The following is a 15,431-nucleotide window of genomic DNA, read 5'->3' on the forward strand; positions in this document are numbered from 1 at the left end:
ATCCTTTAAATTAATTTTTTACACAGACTAAAATGGCAAATTTTAGTAAGTGAAAATAGCATTTTTGTCAACTAGAAATCTTGTGACAAGAAACGTTTTATGTTTAAACATTTCACAAAAATGTGAAAAATTCTTAGTGACTTGAAATTCTTGGTGAAACAATCATATACTTACTAGATATATAAAAAAATAAAAAAAACTGAGCTTTGTACTTTTTTGACATTTTTCCAATTTTTCAATGAAGAGTAGCACAGGCGTTTGTCCTTGCTTCAACAATAACATTTTTTTATTTGGCTTCTCCTGTTGTTTCTGTGTAATCTGGATGTCTTCTCTGTTTTCCACCTGGTGACTTTTGAGCTGTAGAAAGTGTGGCACAAACAACTAACTTAATACTGCTGCTTTTTTGGTACAAGTGAAGTATGAAATGTTCAATTATCCCTGGCTAGTCTGATTAAAAACGAAATTAAGTATTTGTTAAAAATCCTGATTTAGTCTTGTTTATACAGACAGCTTGCACTCACATACTGCAGGGCCGCTCGTGTCCACGCCAATGTCTTCCTTTGCACTACATTCCAAATATTCAGCTCCGATTTCACTGCACCACTGCTTGGCTTTGCTTGGGGACACCTTTCCATCAAAGCCTGCTATCAGTTATTAAGCAAAGTCATTAGATTTTATAGCTCGTAATTCAATATTGACTAACCTCACGATAATCCAAGTCAATTTTATTGCCAAGCACTATGAAAGAGAATGCAGAGGGGTCCGAGGGACATGCCTGCACCAAGAACTCTTTCTTCCAGATGTCTAGACTCTAGTGCATCAAAGGAGACGGACGAGGTAACATCAAACACTAGAAGGCAGCAGTGAGCTCCACGAAACAGTGTGGTACCCAAAGAGTGAAACCTCTGTTCCTGCAGTGTCCCAGATCTGGTGCAAGAACAGCTGTGTATTATTGCATGACAGTTTGTAGAGCCCTATTCGGTGTAACCTGTGTTACTGTAATGAAAACTATCAGTGGATCCTGTGTATGACATGAAGTGAATGTTGGTTTCATTTTGAAAAACTGGGGTTTAGCATACATAAATGTATCTCACCTGAAGAATCACTGATCTTTTATCAATAGTGATTTCTTTAGTAAGGAAATCTACCCCGATTGTGGCACGATACAAATTAGTAAAGCGATGGTGGACAAACTGGGTCATAAATGAAGACTTTCCCACTCTATTAAAAAAAAAAAAAGAAACAGCAATTCTAACCAGAGAATTAACTGTGAAATTATACTAGTATACACAATACACTGCATTAACACTGAGTTACAGAACCAGCTTCCTCTGTAAATGTTCCAAAATGTTTAGAAACACCAGCAGCTGTTGAGGTTTTCCATGTTTAGAGAGTAACACTGCTTTTAGTTTCTTTCTGTACTTCTTTATTTTGTTTAACAGTTTGGTCTTTGTTTTTTGGATCAAAATACAGTGTTATTCAAAAGTTTGGAATCATTTTGAAATGTTTTTCAAACAAAATTATTTTGTAATGAAGCAACTGATCAAAATACAACCCGAATTACGGAAATGTTGTACACTTTTATCCACTAAATGAGCTCATTTCAAATTTGATGCCTGCTGTCTCAAACAAGTTGGAACGGGGGCAAAAAAGGGCTGAAAAAGCAAGACATTTTTAAAAGATTCAGCTGCGAGAACATCTAGCATCTTATTAAGTTAAGGCTTATTTCACTCTGCAGGCTAAAGTGGCCCAAATCCCATATCTGATTTTCTTATGGCAGTCTGAACAGCACAAATCCGATTTTTTCAAATCAAAACCAGGCCACTGTCATATGTAGTCCTAAATCAGATACATATCCGATGTTTTGCAATGCAACTTCAGTCTGAACAACCATGTCGCATTTCATGCGATTTTTACGTCATTGAAATGTGACAGACGTCACAATTCTGCGCTGGAGGAGGCAGAAGGATTAAAATCACAATGGCAGACAATATATAGACAATAATATCACTTCGTTATTTAGGCTCCGATTGCACATTAACTTAAAAATTGCTAAACACATGCTAACACGAGCAGCATTCATTTTTTTTCCGCAAACACAGTGCCCTGTGTCTGACGTCACGTCTTCTTCTACGCATGCGGGTCACTTCAGGGCCGTATTTGGTTCACACATGAGACTGATGACAGTCGCATTTAGATGACAATGTGAACAACAGCGCAAAAAAAAACGTATTTCAGCAAAAAATCTGATCTGCGCATTAAGACCTGCAGTGTGAACTAAGTCTAATTGACATCAGGTCTGTAACATGATTAGCTATAAAAGGGATGTCTTAGAGAGGAAGAGTCTCTCAGAAGATGGGCAGAGGCTCTCCAATCTGTGAAATAGTGCGTAAAAAGATTGTGGAATACTTTAAAAACAATGTTCCTCAACGTCAAATTGCAAAGACTTTGCAAATCTCATCATCTACAGTGCATAACATCATCAAAAGATTCAGAGAAACTGGATAAATCTTTGTGCATAAGAGACATGGCCGAAGATCTTTGTTGGATGCCCGTGGTCTTTGGCCATGAATCTGTCATTGACATTACTAAATGGGCCCAGGAATACTTCCAGAAACCACTGTCAGTCAACACAATCCTCCGTGCCATCTGCAGATGCCAACTAAAGTTCTATCATACAAAAAGGAAGCCATATGTGAACACGGTCCAGAAGTGCCATCGTGTCCTGTGGGCCAAGGCTCATTTAAAATGTACTGTTTCAAAGTGGAAAGTGTTCTATGGTCAAACGAGTCCTGAACTGGCCTGCCTGCAGTCCAGATCTTTCACCTATAGAAAACATTTGGCACATCATTAAACAAAATATATGTCAAAGATGACCATGAACTCTTCAGCAGCTGGAAACCTATATCAGGCGAGAATGGGACCAAATTCCAACACCAAAACTCCAGAAACTCGTAATCTAGATGCCCAAACGTCTTCAAGCTGTTTTGAAAAGAAGAGGAGATGCTACACCATGGTAAACATACGCCCGTCCCAACTATTTTGAGACCTGTAGCGGGCATCAAATTTGAAATGAGCTCATTTTGTGCATAAAATTGTAAAATTCCTCAGTTTAAACATTTGTTATGTTATCTATGCTCTATTGCGAATAAAATATTGGCTCGTGATTTGAAATTCTTTTAGTTTTCATTTTATTCAAATTTTTAAAAATGTCCTAACATTTCCGGAATTCGGGTTGTACAACCAAAAACATTAATATTTATAATAACAGTTTTAAATAACTTAAAAAAAAATTAATATATATTTTTAAATGTAGGGTATTTTTTTATTTATGATGGGCAAGCCCCTTTTTCAGTAGCCATTACTGTCCTTTAAAATCCTTTGAAAAATTATTGAAATGTATGTACAGTTTTTTTTTAAAAAGTCAATATAATGCAACATCGGTGAATAAAGGTATAACATTCTTTCAGAAACATCAAAATTATAGTCATAGTGATACCAAATGGTGGCATTCGTGTTTTTGTTGTTCTTACAGAAGTATTCTGGACTATACGGGAAAAGTTGTTCATATTGCCTTTTATGAGAATTGCATGTGGGTCTACATGTACATGCTTCACTAGTAGATTTACCATCAAAACTGTCTTAAGACAGACACTCACCCAGAGTTTCCAATAAGAATGACTTTCAAGTGAGGTTTGCTCCACTCTGTCATGATAAAAATAACCAAAGTTGTTTTCAATGAAAGCAGGTCATGAAGGAGCTCATCTCAGACAACAATTCTTCATTCTGCATTTCAGACTGTAATGTCCTGTTCGTATCACGGATCCATAAGAAAACACAGCAAAATAGGTAATGGTTAACCACCTTAGCAGTGCAACGTAAACAAACGCCTTGCTAAACTAAACAGTTGGTGTAGGCTATTAAAAATGTTAGACTTCGCCTGTTGGGCTGTTTTCTGCTATTTGAAAATATAATCGTCATATAGCCTTGCTCTTCATTTTTAAAAGTAGGCCAATAATGACAGTTTGGAAGGTTTACGTAGGCCTATGCATCTATGCATTTGCACCTTGCACTAACAATGAACAATTTCTCAGCATTTATTTATGTAGGTTAATAGGCCTACTAATTTAGAAATATACTATCGTTTATATATTCGATTTTCGAATATGACTTGAAATAAAAAATGCATTAGCAAATGCGGGAATTAACACTAATTAAGATGATTATATTATTGACAATTCTGATTGGTCAATAGCGCCGCAGCTGTTGGGTAATCGCAGTCATCCATGATCAGCGTATGAATGAATGAAAAGATGAAATGGCGCTTTTTTTTTAATAGAACTTTCAAAATTACAATATTCAGCAAGTTTTTTAAATTAGTTATTTCACAATTTTACCATTGTATAAGCACAAATAGAAAAAAAAACGCTATAAAAATAAATTGATACAAAGGATGGAATTAAAATTGAAGGACATCACAAACATCAAATTCATTTAACAGAGATAAAGTTCTTAGGGCTTTTTGATTTAAAAAAACAAGCAAAAAAAAAACTTCCAGATTCAAAATGAACTTTAAAAGCTGTTTGAAAATGAGCAAAATTAGTTCAATTTTGATCTGATGAATTTGTTTTAAATGGCACTGTTTTTAATGTCTCTTGTAGGCTATCACATTGCTGGTCTTTTGTTTCATATCGATTTTAGTGAAAATGACCTCAGATGACTTAAACATAGGCCTAGGCCGTGAGTTATTGCAGTGTTCGTCTAGATCTTTTAGTAAGCACTTTATTTCGATGTTATTTTAAAATTATTTATTTTAATTTGACATTTTTATGATTCAGTTATTAGCTTTTCATTAAAGCTTTTTCATTTAAGCTTTTTCATCACGAACCCCCTGCAGTTCCTTCTGGATCCTTCAGGAAACCCAGTTTGGGAAACCTTGAATTAGGCTAATGTAATGTTTAAAGCACTTTATGTTGTTAATAACAAAGGAATATATTTTCTTACTCTTTGTTTTTATATCAATATGGTTCAAGATTGTCCAATTTAAATAAATGTAATAAACGAGCTAGGTCAAAAGTAATCTAAAAGTATAGTCTGATTATATTACCTAAAATATGTAATGTAATGGATTACGTTACTAACTACAATGTTGGTCATATAATTTGGAATCAGTAATGGACTACAATTTGTAAGTAATCTACCCAGCTCTGATCATACATTTAATAATAATTCAGTATCATATTATATATCAAGTACAGTATATTAGTATACAAGTACAGTATATTAAGTACAGTGGTGTAGACATATGATACCATGGTACCAGCACAGTACTGTTTTGTAAGGATAGCTTTTAATCATTCATTTAGCTTTCAAAGTACAAAATATAGAGGCAAACATTTGGCAGGACCTGCTATGAGGTCCTCACATGGGAGGTGTCTTGTTCTGTGTCAGTTAAGGGTGTGGAGGCCAAAACTGTAAGTTGTAACAGTGAATACTGAGACCAGTTCTCCTCAACTGAAACGTGGTTTTGACTAATTTACCTCACAAAACACATTCAAAATTAGCTGGTACCTTTGAGTCACACTATTACTTATGGGAGCTGTGGCTTTGCGGTCAGGTAGACATCCTCTTCTTTGAAAGTTTAGAATTTCACCTCTGTCTTACATGCCATTCATCACTCTCTCTATGAATTATATTCAAGTGATACACACACACACACACACACACACACACACAAATATCATAACATTAAGATAATTTCACATTTTGTTGTTGTACATAAATTACACAGTCACTCAAATGTCAAATGTCAAAAAAAAAAAAAAAACTTGGGTCACCAAGTTCTGTTTTTTTTTTTAAAGAAATGTATACTTATATTTAGTAAATAGCTGGTAAATAGCTTTTTGGGTTGGCCTACAAATTGACGTCATGAATTAACAGCTTTATTCATTATGTTGTGGATGAAGTACAGTGGTGTGAGGAGGGACAGACTAGAAATTGTTTCAGTGTGATATATCCTCTTACAGTCTGCAACCCATAGACAAGAAGCATTCTATGTTCTCTCACTCGGACTTATCTTTGGGATAAGACTTTTGGCTAGAAATGATTTTAGAGTCTTGAGGATGAGATATGTCATTACTTGGGAATAAAGCTACTTGTTGGCAATAACACTTACATATGTGACCTGAAACAAATTAATTCTAACTGTGGATATAAATAAAAATAAGAAGTCGAGGCAGAAAGAGAGAGGCGGTCCTTTGAGCTGTACCTCATGACACTGAGTTGCTCAGCTGGCTGTGTGAGGCAGAGATAAGGGCCTGCTTTCATGGAAGTTTCTTTCCTTGGAACTGAAGTGCTGCCCCAAAAACCTACACCTACCCCCAACCTCTTGGCCTTTCTGCCCCGGCCCCCACACCACCCAGACTAGTAACAGTTCCCACAGAGTCTTGTGTCACTCACCAGCTGAAGCATCTTTATGGATCCACACGGGCATTGTGTATTTTGCACCTGGATCTGAGAACTTCCTGGTTTCAGGAATGTATATCATTGTACTAACAGAAGTGCACTGTCACTGTTGTCAGTCACATTGCCCCTAAACAAAACCTTGGATTGCAAACACATGGCACAAGAGTGTGTTGCATGCACACAATTGTACCAAGTTATTTTATTTTAGAGACCAATTTAATTAGTTATTTTTTAGACCTATATTATGGGGTCAGTTTTTTAGTTAGCAAGGTCACATTATATGTATCAAAAGTGACATTAAAGACATTCAAGTTTTTATTTAAAATTAATGTTGTTCTTTTCAATTTTCATAGAATCCTGAAAAACAGTTTTCAACATTGATGATAATAAGAAATGTTTCTTGAGCACCACATTAGTATTATCAGAATGATTTTTAAAGGATCATGTGACACTGATGATTGGAGTAATGATACTGGAAATTCAGCTTCATATCACAGGAATAAATTACATTTTGAAATATATTCAAATAGCAAAACAAACATCCCAAACTCTTAGTAGTGTGTAGATATGCATACAGTCAGAAACTGTTTTGAGTCTTTCATATTCAAAATGGGGTTAAAAACAATACAGCAAACTTTTAAACGCTGTATATTGTTTTTTTTTAATCTACATAATTTTTTTAATGTATGTATGCATGTATACTATTTATTTATTACATTTCTTTTAGTTTAGTTTATGGATGTGTGTTGTGTGTGTTATAATGAGAAACATATTCACTGATTTGAGCTCAGTTAGTCTATATTAATAGCTTCATATAGAAATAGACATCTAAAATAAGTCCTCATTTAGCCAAGTAAATGTGTACGTTGTGTATGTGTGCGTGAAAAAGAGAAAGTTGTCTGACTACCACTGTAGGGTGTCACTGTTCCAGTGAGTTTGTTCATGTAGTGTCATGGTTGGTCGATTCCCCAGCCTCCGACTCCAATCTTGATAACCTCTTATCACAGTTCAGCAGCCAGCACACACACAGCCACCAGCCACATCCCTCAACACTGCCTCTCTCTCTCTTTTTATAGAGTTCTTTCTGTTTGGCAGTCTAGTTTTTGTGAGAAGATCCAAACATCTACAAAAGTTCATTTTATTTTTTTATAGAACAATAGACAATGCCTTGTCACCACAAATACTGTAACTTTACAACATGTTCAGGACAGAAATGAAGTCATGTTGTATTCATTGGTTTGTTCTTAAAATTAGAGTTAACTTACAAATAATTTACCATCATTTCTTTTGTAAACAGAATGTCCAAGCTATACTGTTTTCCATTCAGTGAAAGTGAATGCTGACAATGGATGTTTTAAAACTAAATTTGATGAATAATGATGAGTTTGGGCCTGTTTCTCACACAAAATGTGTCATGGACTACTTCTGTGGTGCTTTATGTTGTTCTTATTCGCTTTTTGCAGCGTGACAGCCCTATAGTCACCATCCACTTTCATTAAATGGAAAACGACTCCCTTTGTGTTCCACTGAAGAAAAACGGATCAAACTGTTTGGAATGACATGAGGGTGAGTAAATCAAATTTTGGAGGAGTTATCCTAATGTAACAAGGTATTGGCCTACATGAAGTTCTAAATTGGGGCCCTATGTAAATCAATAAACTGGCCCTTGTTGAAGGATTTGCTTCTCTGGATCTCTTCCCAGTTTCCCTGAAAATTATAAATGCACAATGGTGGAGGGAAGTTGAAAGTGTTTTGACTGTCAAATGACAGTGACAGTCTAAGTCCTGTGCTCAGGCAGGCCATGCTGCGTCCGTATCTCTGACCATGATTGCAGCATTTGAGTTTATTTGCATTACGGTTCTTTGCTGAGCTGCACCAGGGAAAAGTGCTTTTGCATTTTCATTTGCTTTGTTCATAGTCACCTTTCCATTTGGAATAGTCTTTGTTACTTCTTTGTGCTGTTTTAATTCCTATATTAATTATGTAAGTGCTATAGAGATCTTACATGTTCTATGAATTTTTCAGAACAGTGAATGAATCATATGAACGATAAGTTTATGGTTGCTGTAAACTAGGGTTTCTCATATGCTCTGAGGGATTTTCTCAGACAATGAAGATTAGATTTGCCTCTTTTTCTGTATTTACACACCAGGTAATGTTATATAACCATATAACCTCGGGTTTGTAGTGTGGAACAGTATATGGATTTCTGGTAAAAAATTATTTTACCAGAATATTTAAAATATTCTGGTAAAATTTACTACTGGACTTTACTAATGTTATTCTAGGTCACACAGCTTTACATAAAAATAAAATTCTTATTGGTGTAAACCTTATAACAGCTGTCTTGTTAAAATCGTTTTTGTGAAACAAAAAGCTCAGTAACTTATTGAAAGTTGATTGTGATATCTGAATAGGAAATCATTTTCTGTTCAAAATCATGTTATCGACGATCATACACAATCATAATGGCCAAGAATATTTATACAAACCACCATTGTTAAACTGGTCTATACTTAGTTTCTGTGTCAGCCAGAGATCTGCCATATATTCAAAACTGGCCATATGGTAGGAGTGTCCAAAACAGTACCCCAACCCCACCCATTGGTGCCCTACAATTTCAAATGAAGTTACTAGTTCCCAAAGACTGAAGGAGATAAGCAAGTGAGCAGAGGACCAGTACACTCTCATTTTCCAGCCGCCCTCCATGATCTGTGCAGCGGTGTGAATCTACTCAGTTGATAAACACCATACTCCATACATCACTTGTAGGTAAGTGACTTCTTCCATAAAGTGCCAGTAAAAGTGTCTCACAACACATTACCTGGCTTTATACGCACAAAATTATTTTCTGTGTTTAGATATAGAAGGGAGTAGGCTATATATATATATTTAAATATTAAATTAAAACATCTTTAATATTTTCCAAAAATTTGATCTACTTGGTTCTAATATGTAGGATATTTTGTTATAGTCTAGATCTTAGTATCCAGACAACCAATTTAATCATGCAATTAACATATAAACATGTGTGCTGTTTGCAATACATTTTTCTTAACAAATATATATCTGCAATTATTGTTTGCTATTAAAACCAGCACATTTTGAAATGGTGTTAGATGAGCAAATTACTGTTTTTTTGTATTTAAGAGACTAGACTGCAACAATAATTTAATAAAAAAAGAAAACGAAAGAAGCTGATGTTACTTCTTAAAGTCAAGTAAAAATTTTCCAATTTTGCCCCCCCCCCCCCCCCATTTTATTAAAAATGCATTTTAATTGTTAATAACTATAAATAACCAAAACAATACAGCTAACTAACACAATAAAAACACATGATAACATAATAAAAACCCTCGGAGTTATCTGTTTTTGAAAATAAACGCTTCATATATATATATATATATATATATATATATATATATATATATATATATATATATATAATAATGGGTTACTGCCTGTTTTAACTGACTTGTATAAACATACAAAGAAATGATACATATATTAACATAATTCTACTCTTATTAAATATAAAATTTTAATAGGTTTAATATTATATGAATATATTTGTAAATTAGTCTATAACTACTTGTAAAGCAAGGACATTTTTCTTAGACCTACATGTAACTTTAAGTGTCTTCACTGGTAAAATGGGCCATTTGCGCTTTGATTCACAATTCGATTATTATAATAATACATGATAAGCCACAGTTATCACAGGAGAATATGATGCTATTCATAATCACTCAACTACATTGTTTTTCTGCTCGTGATAACATAATTGACTGAGCGAAATGACAAGAAAATATGTTCCAACATTGTCAATTCTGAGGTTAACTTCCTTTAAAGCAATAGAAAAATTAATCGATTTAGACATTTTTAAATGTTATTAAAAAAAAGAAGATGGTTCTAGACTGAAAATAAATTTAAAATACTATTTTGCAGGACAAACATATAATCAATACTGATCTTGCGCGACAGTTATTCTGTTTTTCAAAGTCAATAGTCTTTCTGTTAATCTTTTAATAGTCAATTCCCCTAAGGGAGTAAATGTTGTTGTGAGCTAATGCTAACTGTTATGAATGCCTTTTGAGAAATTCAGACATGCTGATATATTTTTAGTGCTGACTTTTTGCCACAGTCAAATGAGGACCTTTTAAAGGGAAGTGTGATAGACCACACTGCCTAGATACCTTATTAAAGTATTATACTGACCAAGGGGGTCTACAATACCTATTAAGCTATCTGTTAGCATTCCCATTCATCTTGATGGTAGTTGCTCAGCTGTAAGGATTGAGAAAAAGTTTTGTATAGAATTTTGAATTTATTAATTTATAATATTGTTTGTCAACATTAATTATGCAATCATCATTTTAAATAATAGCTCAATGAATTTTAAAATTAATTAATAATTATTCCTATACTGGTAAGCAAGTCTGAACATTATTTTTTCCACATGAAAGATGGAGAACTCATCCGAGCAGTCTCGTTGGGTGTCCCCCAGCCTGATCAGTCCAGACCAATTGGCAAACTACACCACAGAGCCTGGTTTACTGCCACCCGATGAAGATGATGAGCCTTTTTACTCCAGCTCTGAGATGGACTTACTGCCATCGTATTATTCCACTAGCGGACAGAGCCGAGCCTCGTCGTCTTACAGACACAGTCCAGGTGAGATTCTCACGGCTGCATTTAAAAGATTGTGAAATGTGGAGTCACTACCATCACTACCCTTAATCAAATGGTATTGTAAATTTAATAAAAGCTCAGGAAGAACATGGAACCACTGTTTTGCTGGTTTCCTCGCACCATTCACTCAAAAATTAGGTTCCCAAAAGGGTTTTTTGCAGCCATGCCATAAAAGAGACATTTTAGTTTACGCAAAGAAAGTTTCGATGAACAGCTGAACAATTTTAATCTACAGAACATGAAAAGACTCCATGAAAATTAAAGGTTCTTTATGGAACCATAGATGCCAATAAAGAACCTCTATTTATACAAATGTAAAGGGTAGTTTTTGTTTCAGATTTGTAGGGCCTTCTGTGCAACACAATGTCTTAATGTTTTTTTTGTCCATACATTAAAAGCCAGTTGGGTCCAATGTTGTTACATTGTCACCTCATGCGCAAAAACTGTTAAACACATCTTTCAAAACTATTACTGTTTAATATAATATTATACTAAGTCAATATTGTGTTCTATTTGAGTCAAAATGTGTTAATTTTTTAATCCACTGAAATAGTTCGCCAATCCTACTCCTCTCCATCAATTCTGGGAAACATCCAGTGGCTGGACAACTCGGCGGGTCACTCTCTAAACTCTTCCTACAACCCCACATCCACTGTCTGGGCAAGCAGCCCATTCACAAAGATGCCTCTCCACCCTCACACCTCCATGTCCATCTACTCAAACAGCACTACCCCATCTTTCACCTCCCCCAAAGAGGGCTTCCCGTCCCAGAGTCGTGATGGGAAGGAAAGTCCCAGGCTCCAGGAAGTCCTGAAAGCGGAGCGCCTGAGTCCCATTGGTGGAGGCGGAAGCAGCTTTCTCAATCTGAGTTCAGCCACTGGAGGTGTGTACGGTCCTTCTTCACACATGCTGGGTCCATACGGGTCGTACATGACCACGTCACAGGACTATAGTTCAGCGGCGCTCTATTCTACCACGGGACCCTGGATGAGCCCTTCATCATTCTCACCCAAACTTCGCAACAAGATGAGACTTTCGCCACCGGGTATGTAAATGTACTCTGGAATTGATTGAAGAAAGTTAAAATCATGCATGACTCAGCATAATAATTACTTTTGAATTTGACAGAGGACCGTGAATGCGTAAATTGTGGTGCCACTGCTACCCCGCTGTGGCGCCGAGATGGGACGGGCCACTACCTCTGTAATGCTTGCGGACTGTACCATAAGATGAACGGCCAGAACAGACCCCTCATCAGACCAAAAAAGAGGCTGGTACGTAAAAAAAAAAGGTGATAGTTTGTGATTATACCATGTCGAGTTAAAATTATTTATTATTTATATAGAATTTTCAAAGTACACTTTTTTCAAATAAAATCATTAAGTTATGGTTTATAATATCTCAATATCTTCATGTTTTAGAGTTGCATTTAGCAGATTAGAGCTGGGCGGTAATATAGTTTTCATTTTGCAATGCTATAAGCAATCAAGCATCTGAGATTTGCTATATAGTATATAGCTTTATTGGAATATCCTGTATGTATACTTATGTATGCAGCTTTACATAAAGAGTTGGGCGATAATATAGTTTAATTTGGCAACAAAATAAAAAAATCAGGCTGCTGATATTTGCTATATAGTATAAATCGCTTCAGATGAGTGTACTGTATGTATGTGAAAAGTCATATATAACATACAGTACATCAAACTTTATATACAGAACTGTTTGATAAAACATTCCTGCCACAATATAAAGAATCCCATATCTGGGATTTGGTATATTCTATATATTACTTTATGTGAGTGTACTGTATGTATGCAGTAAATCACTGGGCGATAATATTGTTTACAACAATGTAAAAATCACATAGCTGAGATTTCCTATATAGTATTTACTGCTTTATTGTATGAGTGTACTGTATGTATCCAAGTAAGTTAGATATACTTATAGTCCTTGTGTAATTCACTATTGATAATTTCTAAATTATTTTTAATTATTAAATCATTATCTGGTGATTACACATTTTAGTGACAATAAACTTTGCTTCTGTCAGATTGTCAGCAAACGCGCTGGAACACAGTGCGCCAACTGCCACACGAGCACTACGACATTGTGGAGACGCAATGCTAGCGGCGAGCCTGTGTGCAACGCCTGCGGCCTCTATTTTAAATTGCACAATGTGAGTGCACACATTCATACATTCATCAGAGGAAAAAACGAGGAACTGCCAAACCTAAAATCTCTGCTATGTCTTTTTGCAGATCAACAGGCCTTTAACTATGAAGAAGGATGGAATACAGACACGGAATCGCAAGGTGTCTAACAGAAACAAGAAGGGCAAAAAGAGCACAGTTTCAGAGGTTTACCCTGACATGTCTCACATCACACCTCCTGATGAGCATGTAGGACCCTACTCTCTGAACCCAGGACCTCTCCTGTCCTACAGTCACACCCCTCACCTATTGCCCCCTTCCACTTTGCACTCCTCTCCAAATTTGCCCTACATCCACCACCCAAACTCTGGCATGATGCCCACATTAGTGTGAAGGAAACATCTATTGGACCATAACGAGGCATGTACATTACGTTTACCTATAGTAAACATACTTCTTGCATAAATGCATTCCATCACATTTTTAAGTAAAGAGAAAATACATTAAAGCTGCTCCATAACAGTCGCAATCTACCAGCTTGCCAGTGATTTTGAACCCGTCATGTAGTTTAAATAGTGGAACAGTAAAACTGAAACTGTCAGCTATATTATAATGACAAATGTAAATATGATTTTATGGCTTATTGTATGTGCTATAATAATACTATGACTTATTTTGAAACGTTCAATAAATGCCTTGTAATCAAATGAGGTTTTGAGACATTTTACATTCATTAATTTAAAGAAGTATTAAAATATATATTAATGAAATATTGCACATTCAATACCATTACATAGCCTACTGATTAATACTATCAATGTGTTTTTTTTTTCTGATTTGCCCCTACAGTCAAGCTTAAGTAACCCCTCACTGATACCAAACAACGTTACATGTTGACCTTTATATATTTAGAAGTTTAACCATCAAAGGTGACCATTTTCAATGTGGTGATGTATTTAAATATTGCAAACTGTTTTAGACCTTGTGGTTTGGAGCTCGCTATTTGGACTTTGTGTCATTCCAGCCATGCAATAATAGTGTCATTGTCCATTCATCCACTCCACAGAGGCTTTAACAATTGATCTGCTTTTGGAGCATGAACATGCAAATAAAACACTTTCCATAAAGCTGGCGGAGGGTGACAAAGCATTTAACCAAGGCTCCACTTGTGCCAGGTCCTAAATTTAGCTCACATGGAAAAACTGTTATATCTGTGTACATAACGCAACTGCAGGCCATGCGGCCCAGATGCTGGCAAAATAATTGCACCTGCACTGAAATTCTCACAGAGAATATTAGAACCAAGATATGCTGAAAAACAATTGGCCTGTGTCCACATACACATACTGCTAGAGTATGCACTGGATCTGACTGTTAATTAAGTATTTTCTGTAGGTATGCACTTGTTTAGTAGGAATACATTCCTGGACATCAGTTGACAATGACCTTTGATCTGTGTGTTCTGTTACCTACACATACAAAAAAAAAAAAAAAGGAATATACTCAGTTGTTACCTTTTAGCATTAACACTTAAAAACTGCTGTTTTCGCTAATGCAAGGTGTTGGGACAGTTCAGTTTAGAGTGCTGTGAAAATGATACCTTATCATACTCCCAACACTGACCCTCTAACACAGCATCACTGGAGATCACATTTACTGTCTTTTAACCACCTTGAATGGGATCAGCTTCCAAATAATGACTGCAAATGTTTAAAGCATCTCTGAAATTTAAATAAATATTTATCTTTGCCTTAGGGGTGAGTTGTATCTTTGCATTTTATAAGAAAACTGCAAACATAACTCAAGCACCTGCAATTTTTGTTCCTCAGCAAGGCCCTAAAATGAACTAGCATACTTCATGGGACAATTTCAGAAATACATATTTATTTGCATACTTGCATATTCTGTGGGCAAATCATTGCATGATTGATCATTAGTCAGGTGCAAGTGTGGAGATCACGTCTCACAAGGAACCATGAACATCTGTGGACACCACCTAATCCTGACCCCTCGCTGACTCATTAATCAGAAACGGTTTCAGAAAACTCAGTTTGCAAAGGCTTGCCTAAACTGCCAGATGTTCAATCTTGAATCTTAACACTACTCACAGATACGTTTTTA

At 35.6% G+C, this 15,431-nt stretch overlaps 1 protein-coding gene and 1 pseudogene across 4 annotated transcripts; one reads left to right on the plus strand and one right to left on the minus strand.

The window, feature by feature from the left end:
• Positions 1–269: 269 nt before the first annotated feature.
• On the minus strand, positions 270–3,712 carry LOC306855194 (ras-related protein Rab-7a-like; annotated as a pseudogene). Its single transcript has 5 exons — positions 3,660–3,712; positions 1,095–1,221; positions 704–927; positions 522–627; positions 270–357 (listed from the first exon to the last, which is right to left on the minus strand). The product of its transcript is annotated as a ras-related protein Rab-7a-like (transcript).
• A 3,773-nt stretch (positions 3,713–7,485) lies between these two features.
• Positions 7,486–14,789, plus strand: LOC306855182 (GATA-binding factor 1-B-like). Of its 3 annotated transcripts, XM_079393665.1 has the most exons (7): positions 9,101–9,237; positions 10,932–11,139; positions 11,711–12,202; positions 12,286–12,431; positions 13,211–13,336; positions 13,419–13,730; positions 14,160–14,789. In XM_079393665.1, the coding sequence occupies exons 2-6, from the start codon at positions 10,932–10,934 to the stop codon at positions 13,701–13,703; spliced, it is 1,257 nt and encodes a 418-aa protein (XP_079249791.1). In that variant the 5' UTR covers positions 9,101–9,237; the 3' UTR covers positions 13,704–13,730; positions 14,160–14,789. The 3 variants fall into 3 exon arrangements, with proteins under 3 accessions (XP_079249790.1, XP_079249791.1, XP_079249792.1); XM_079393664.1 differs by lacking the exon at positions 14,160–14,789 and having other exon boundaries at positions 7,486–9,237; positions 13,419–14,122; XM_079393666.1 differs by lacking the exon at positions 14,160–14,789 and having other exon boundaries at positions 9,102–9,233; positions 13,419–14,073.
• The last annotated feature ends 642 nt before the right edge of the window (positions 14,790–15,431 follow it).

Source organism: Barbus barbus (assembly GCF_936440315.1).
Source record: "Barbus barbus genome assembly, chromosome: 35".
Lineage (NCBI taxonomy): Eukaryota > Metazoa > Chordata > Actinopteri > Cypriniformes > Cyprinidae > Barbus > Barbus barbus.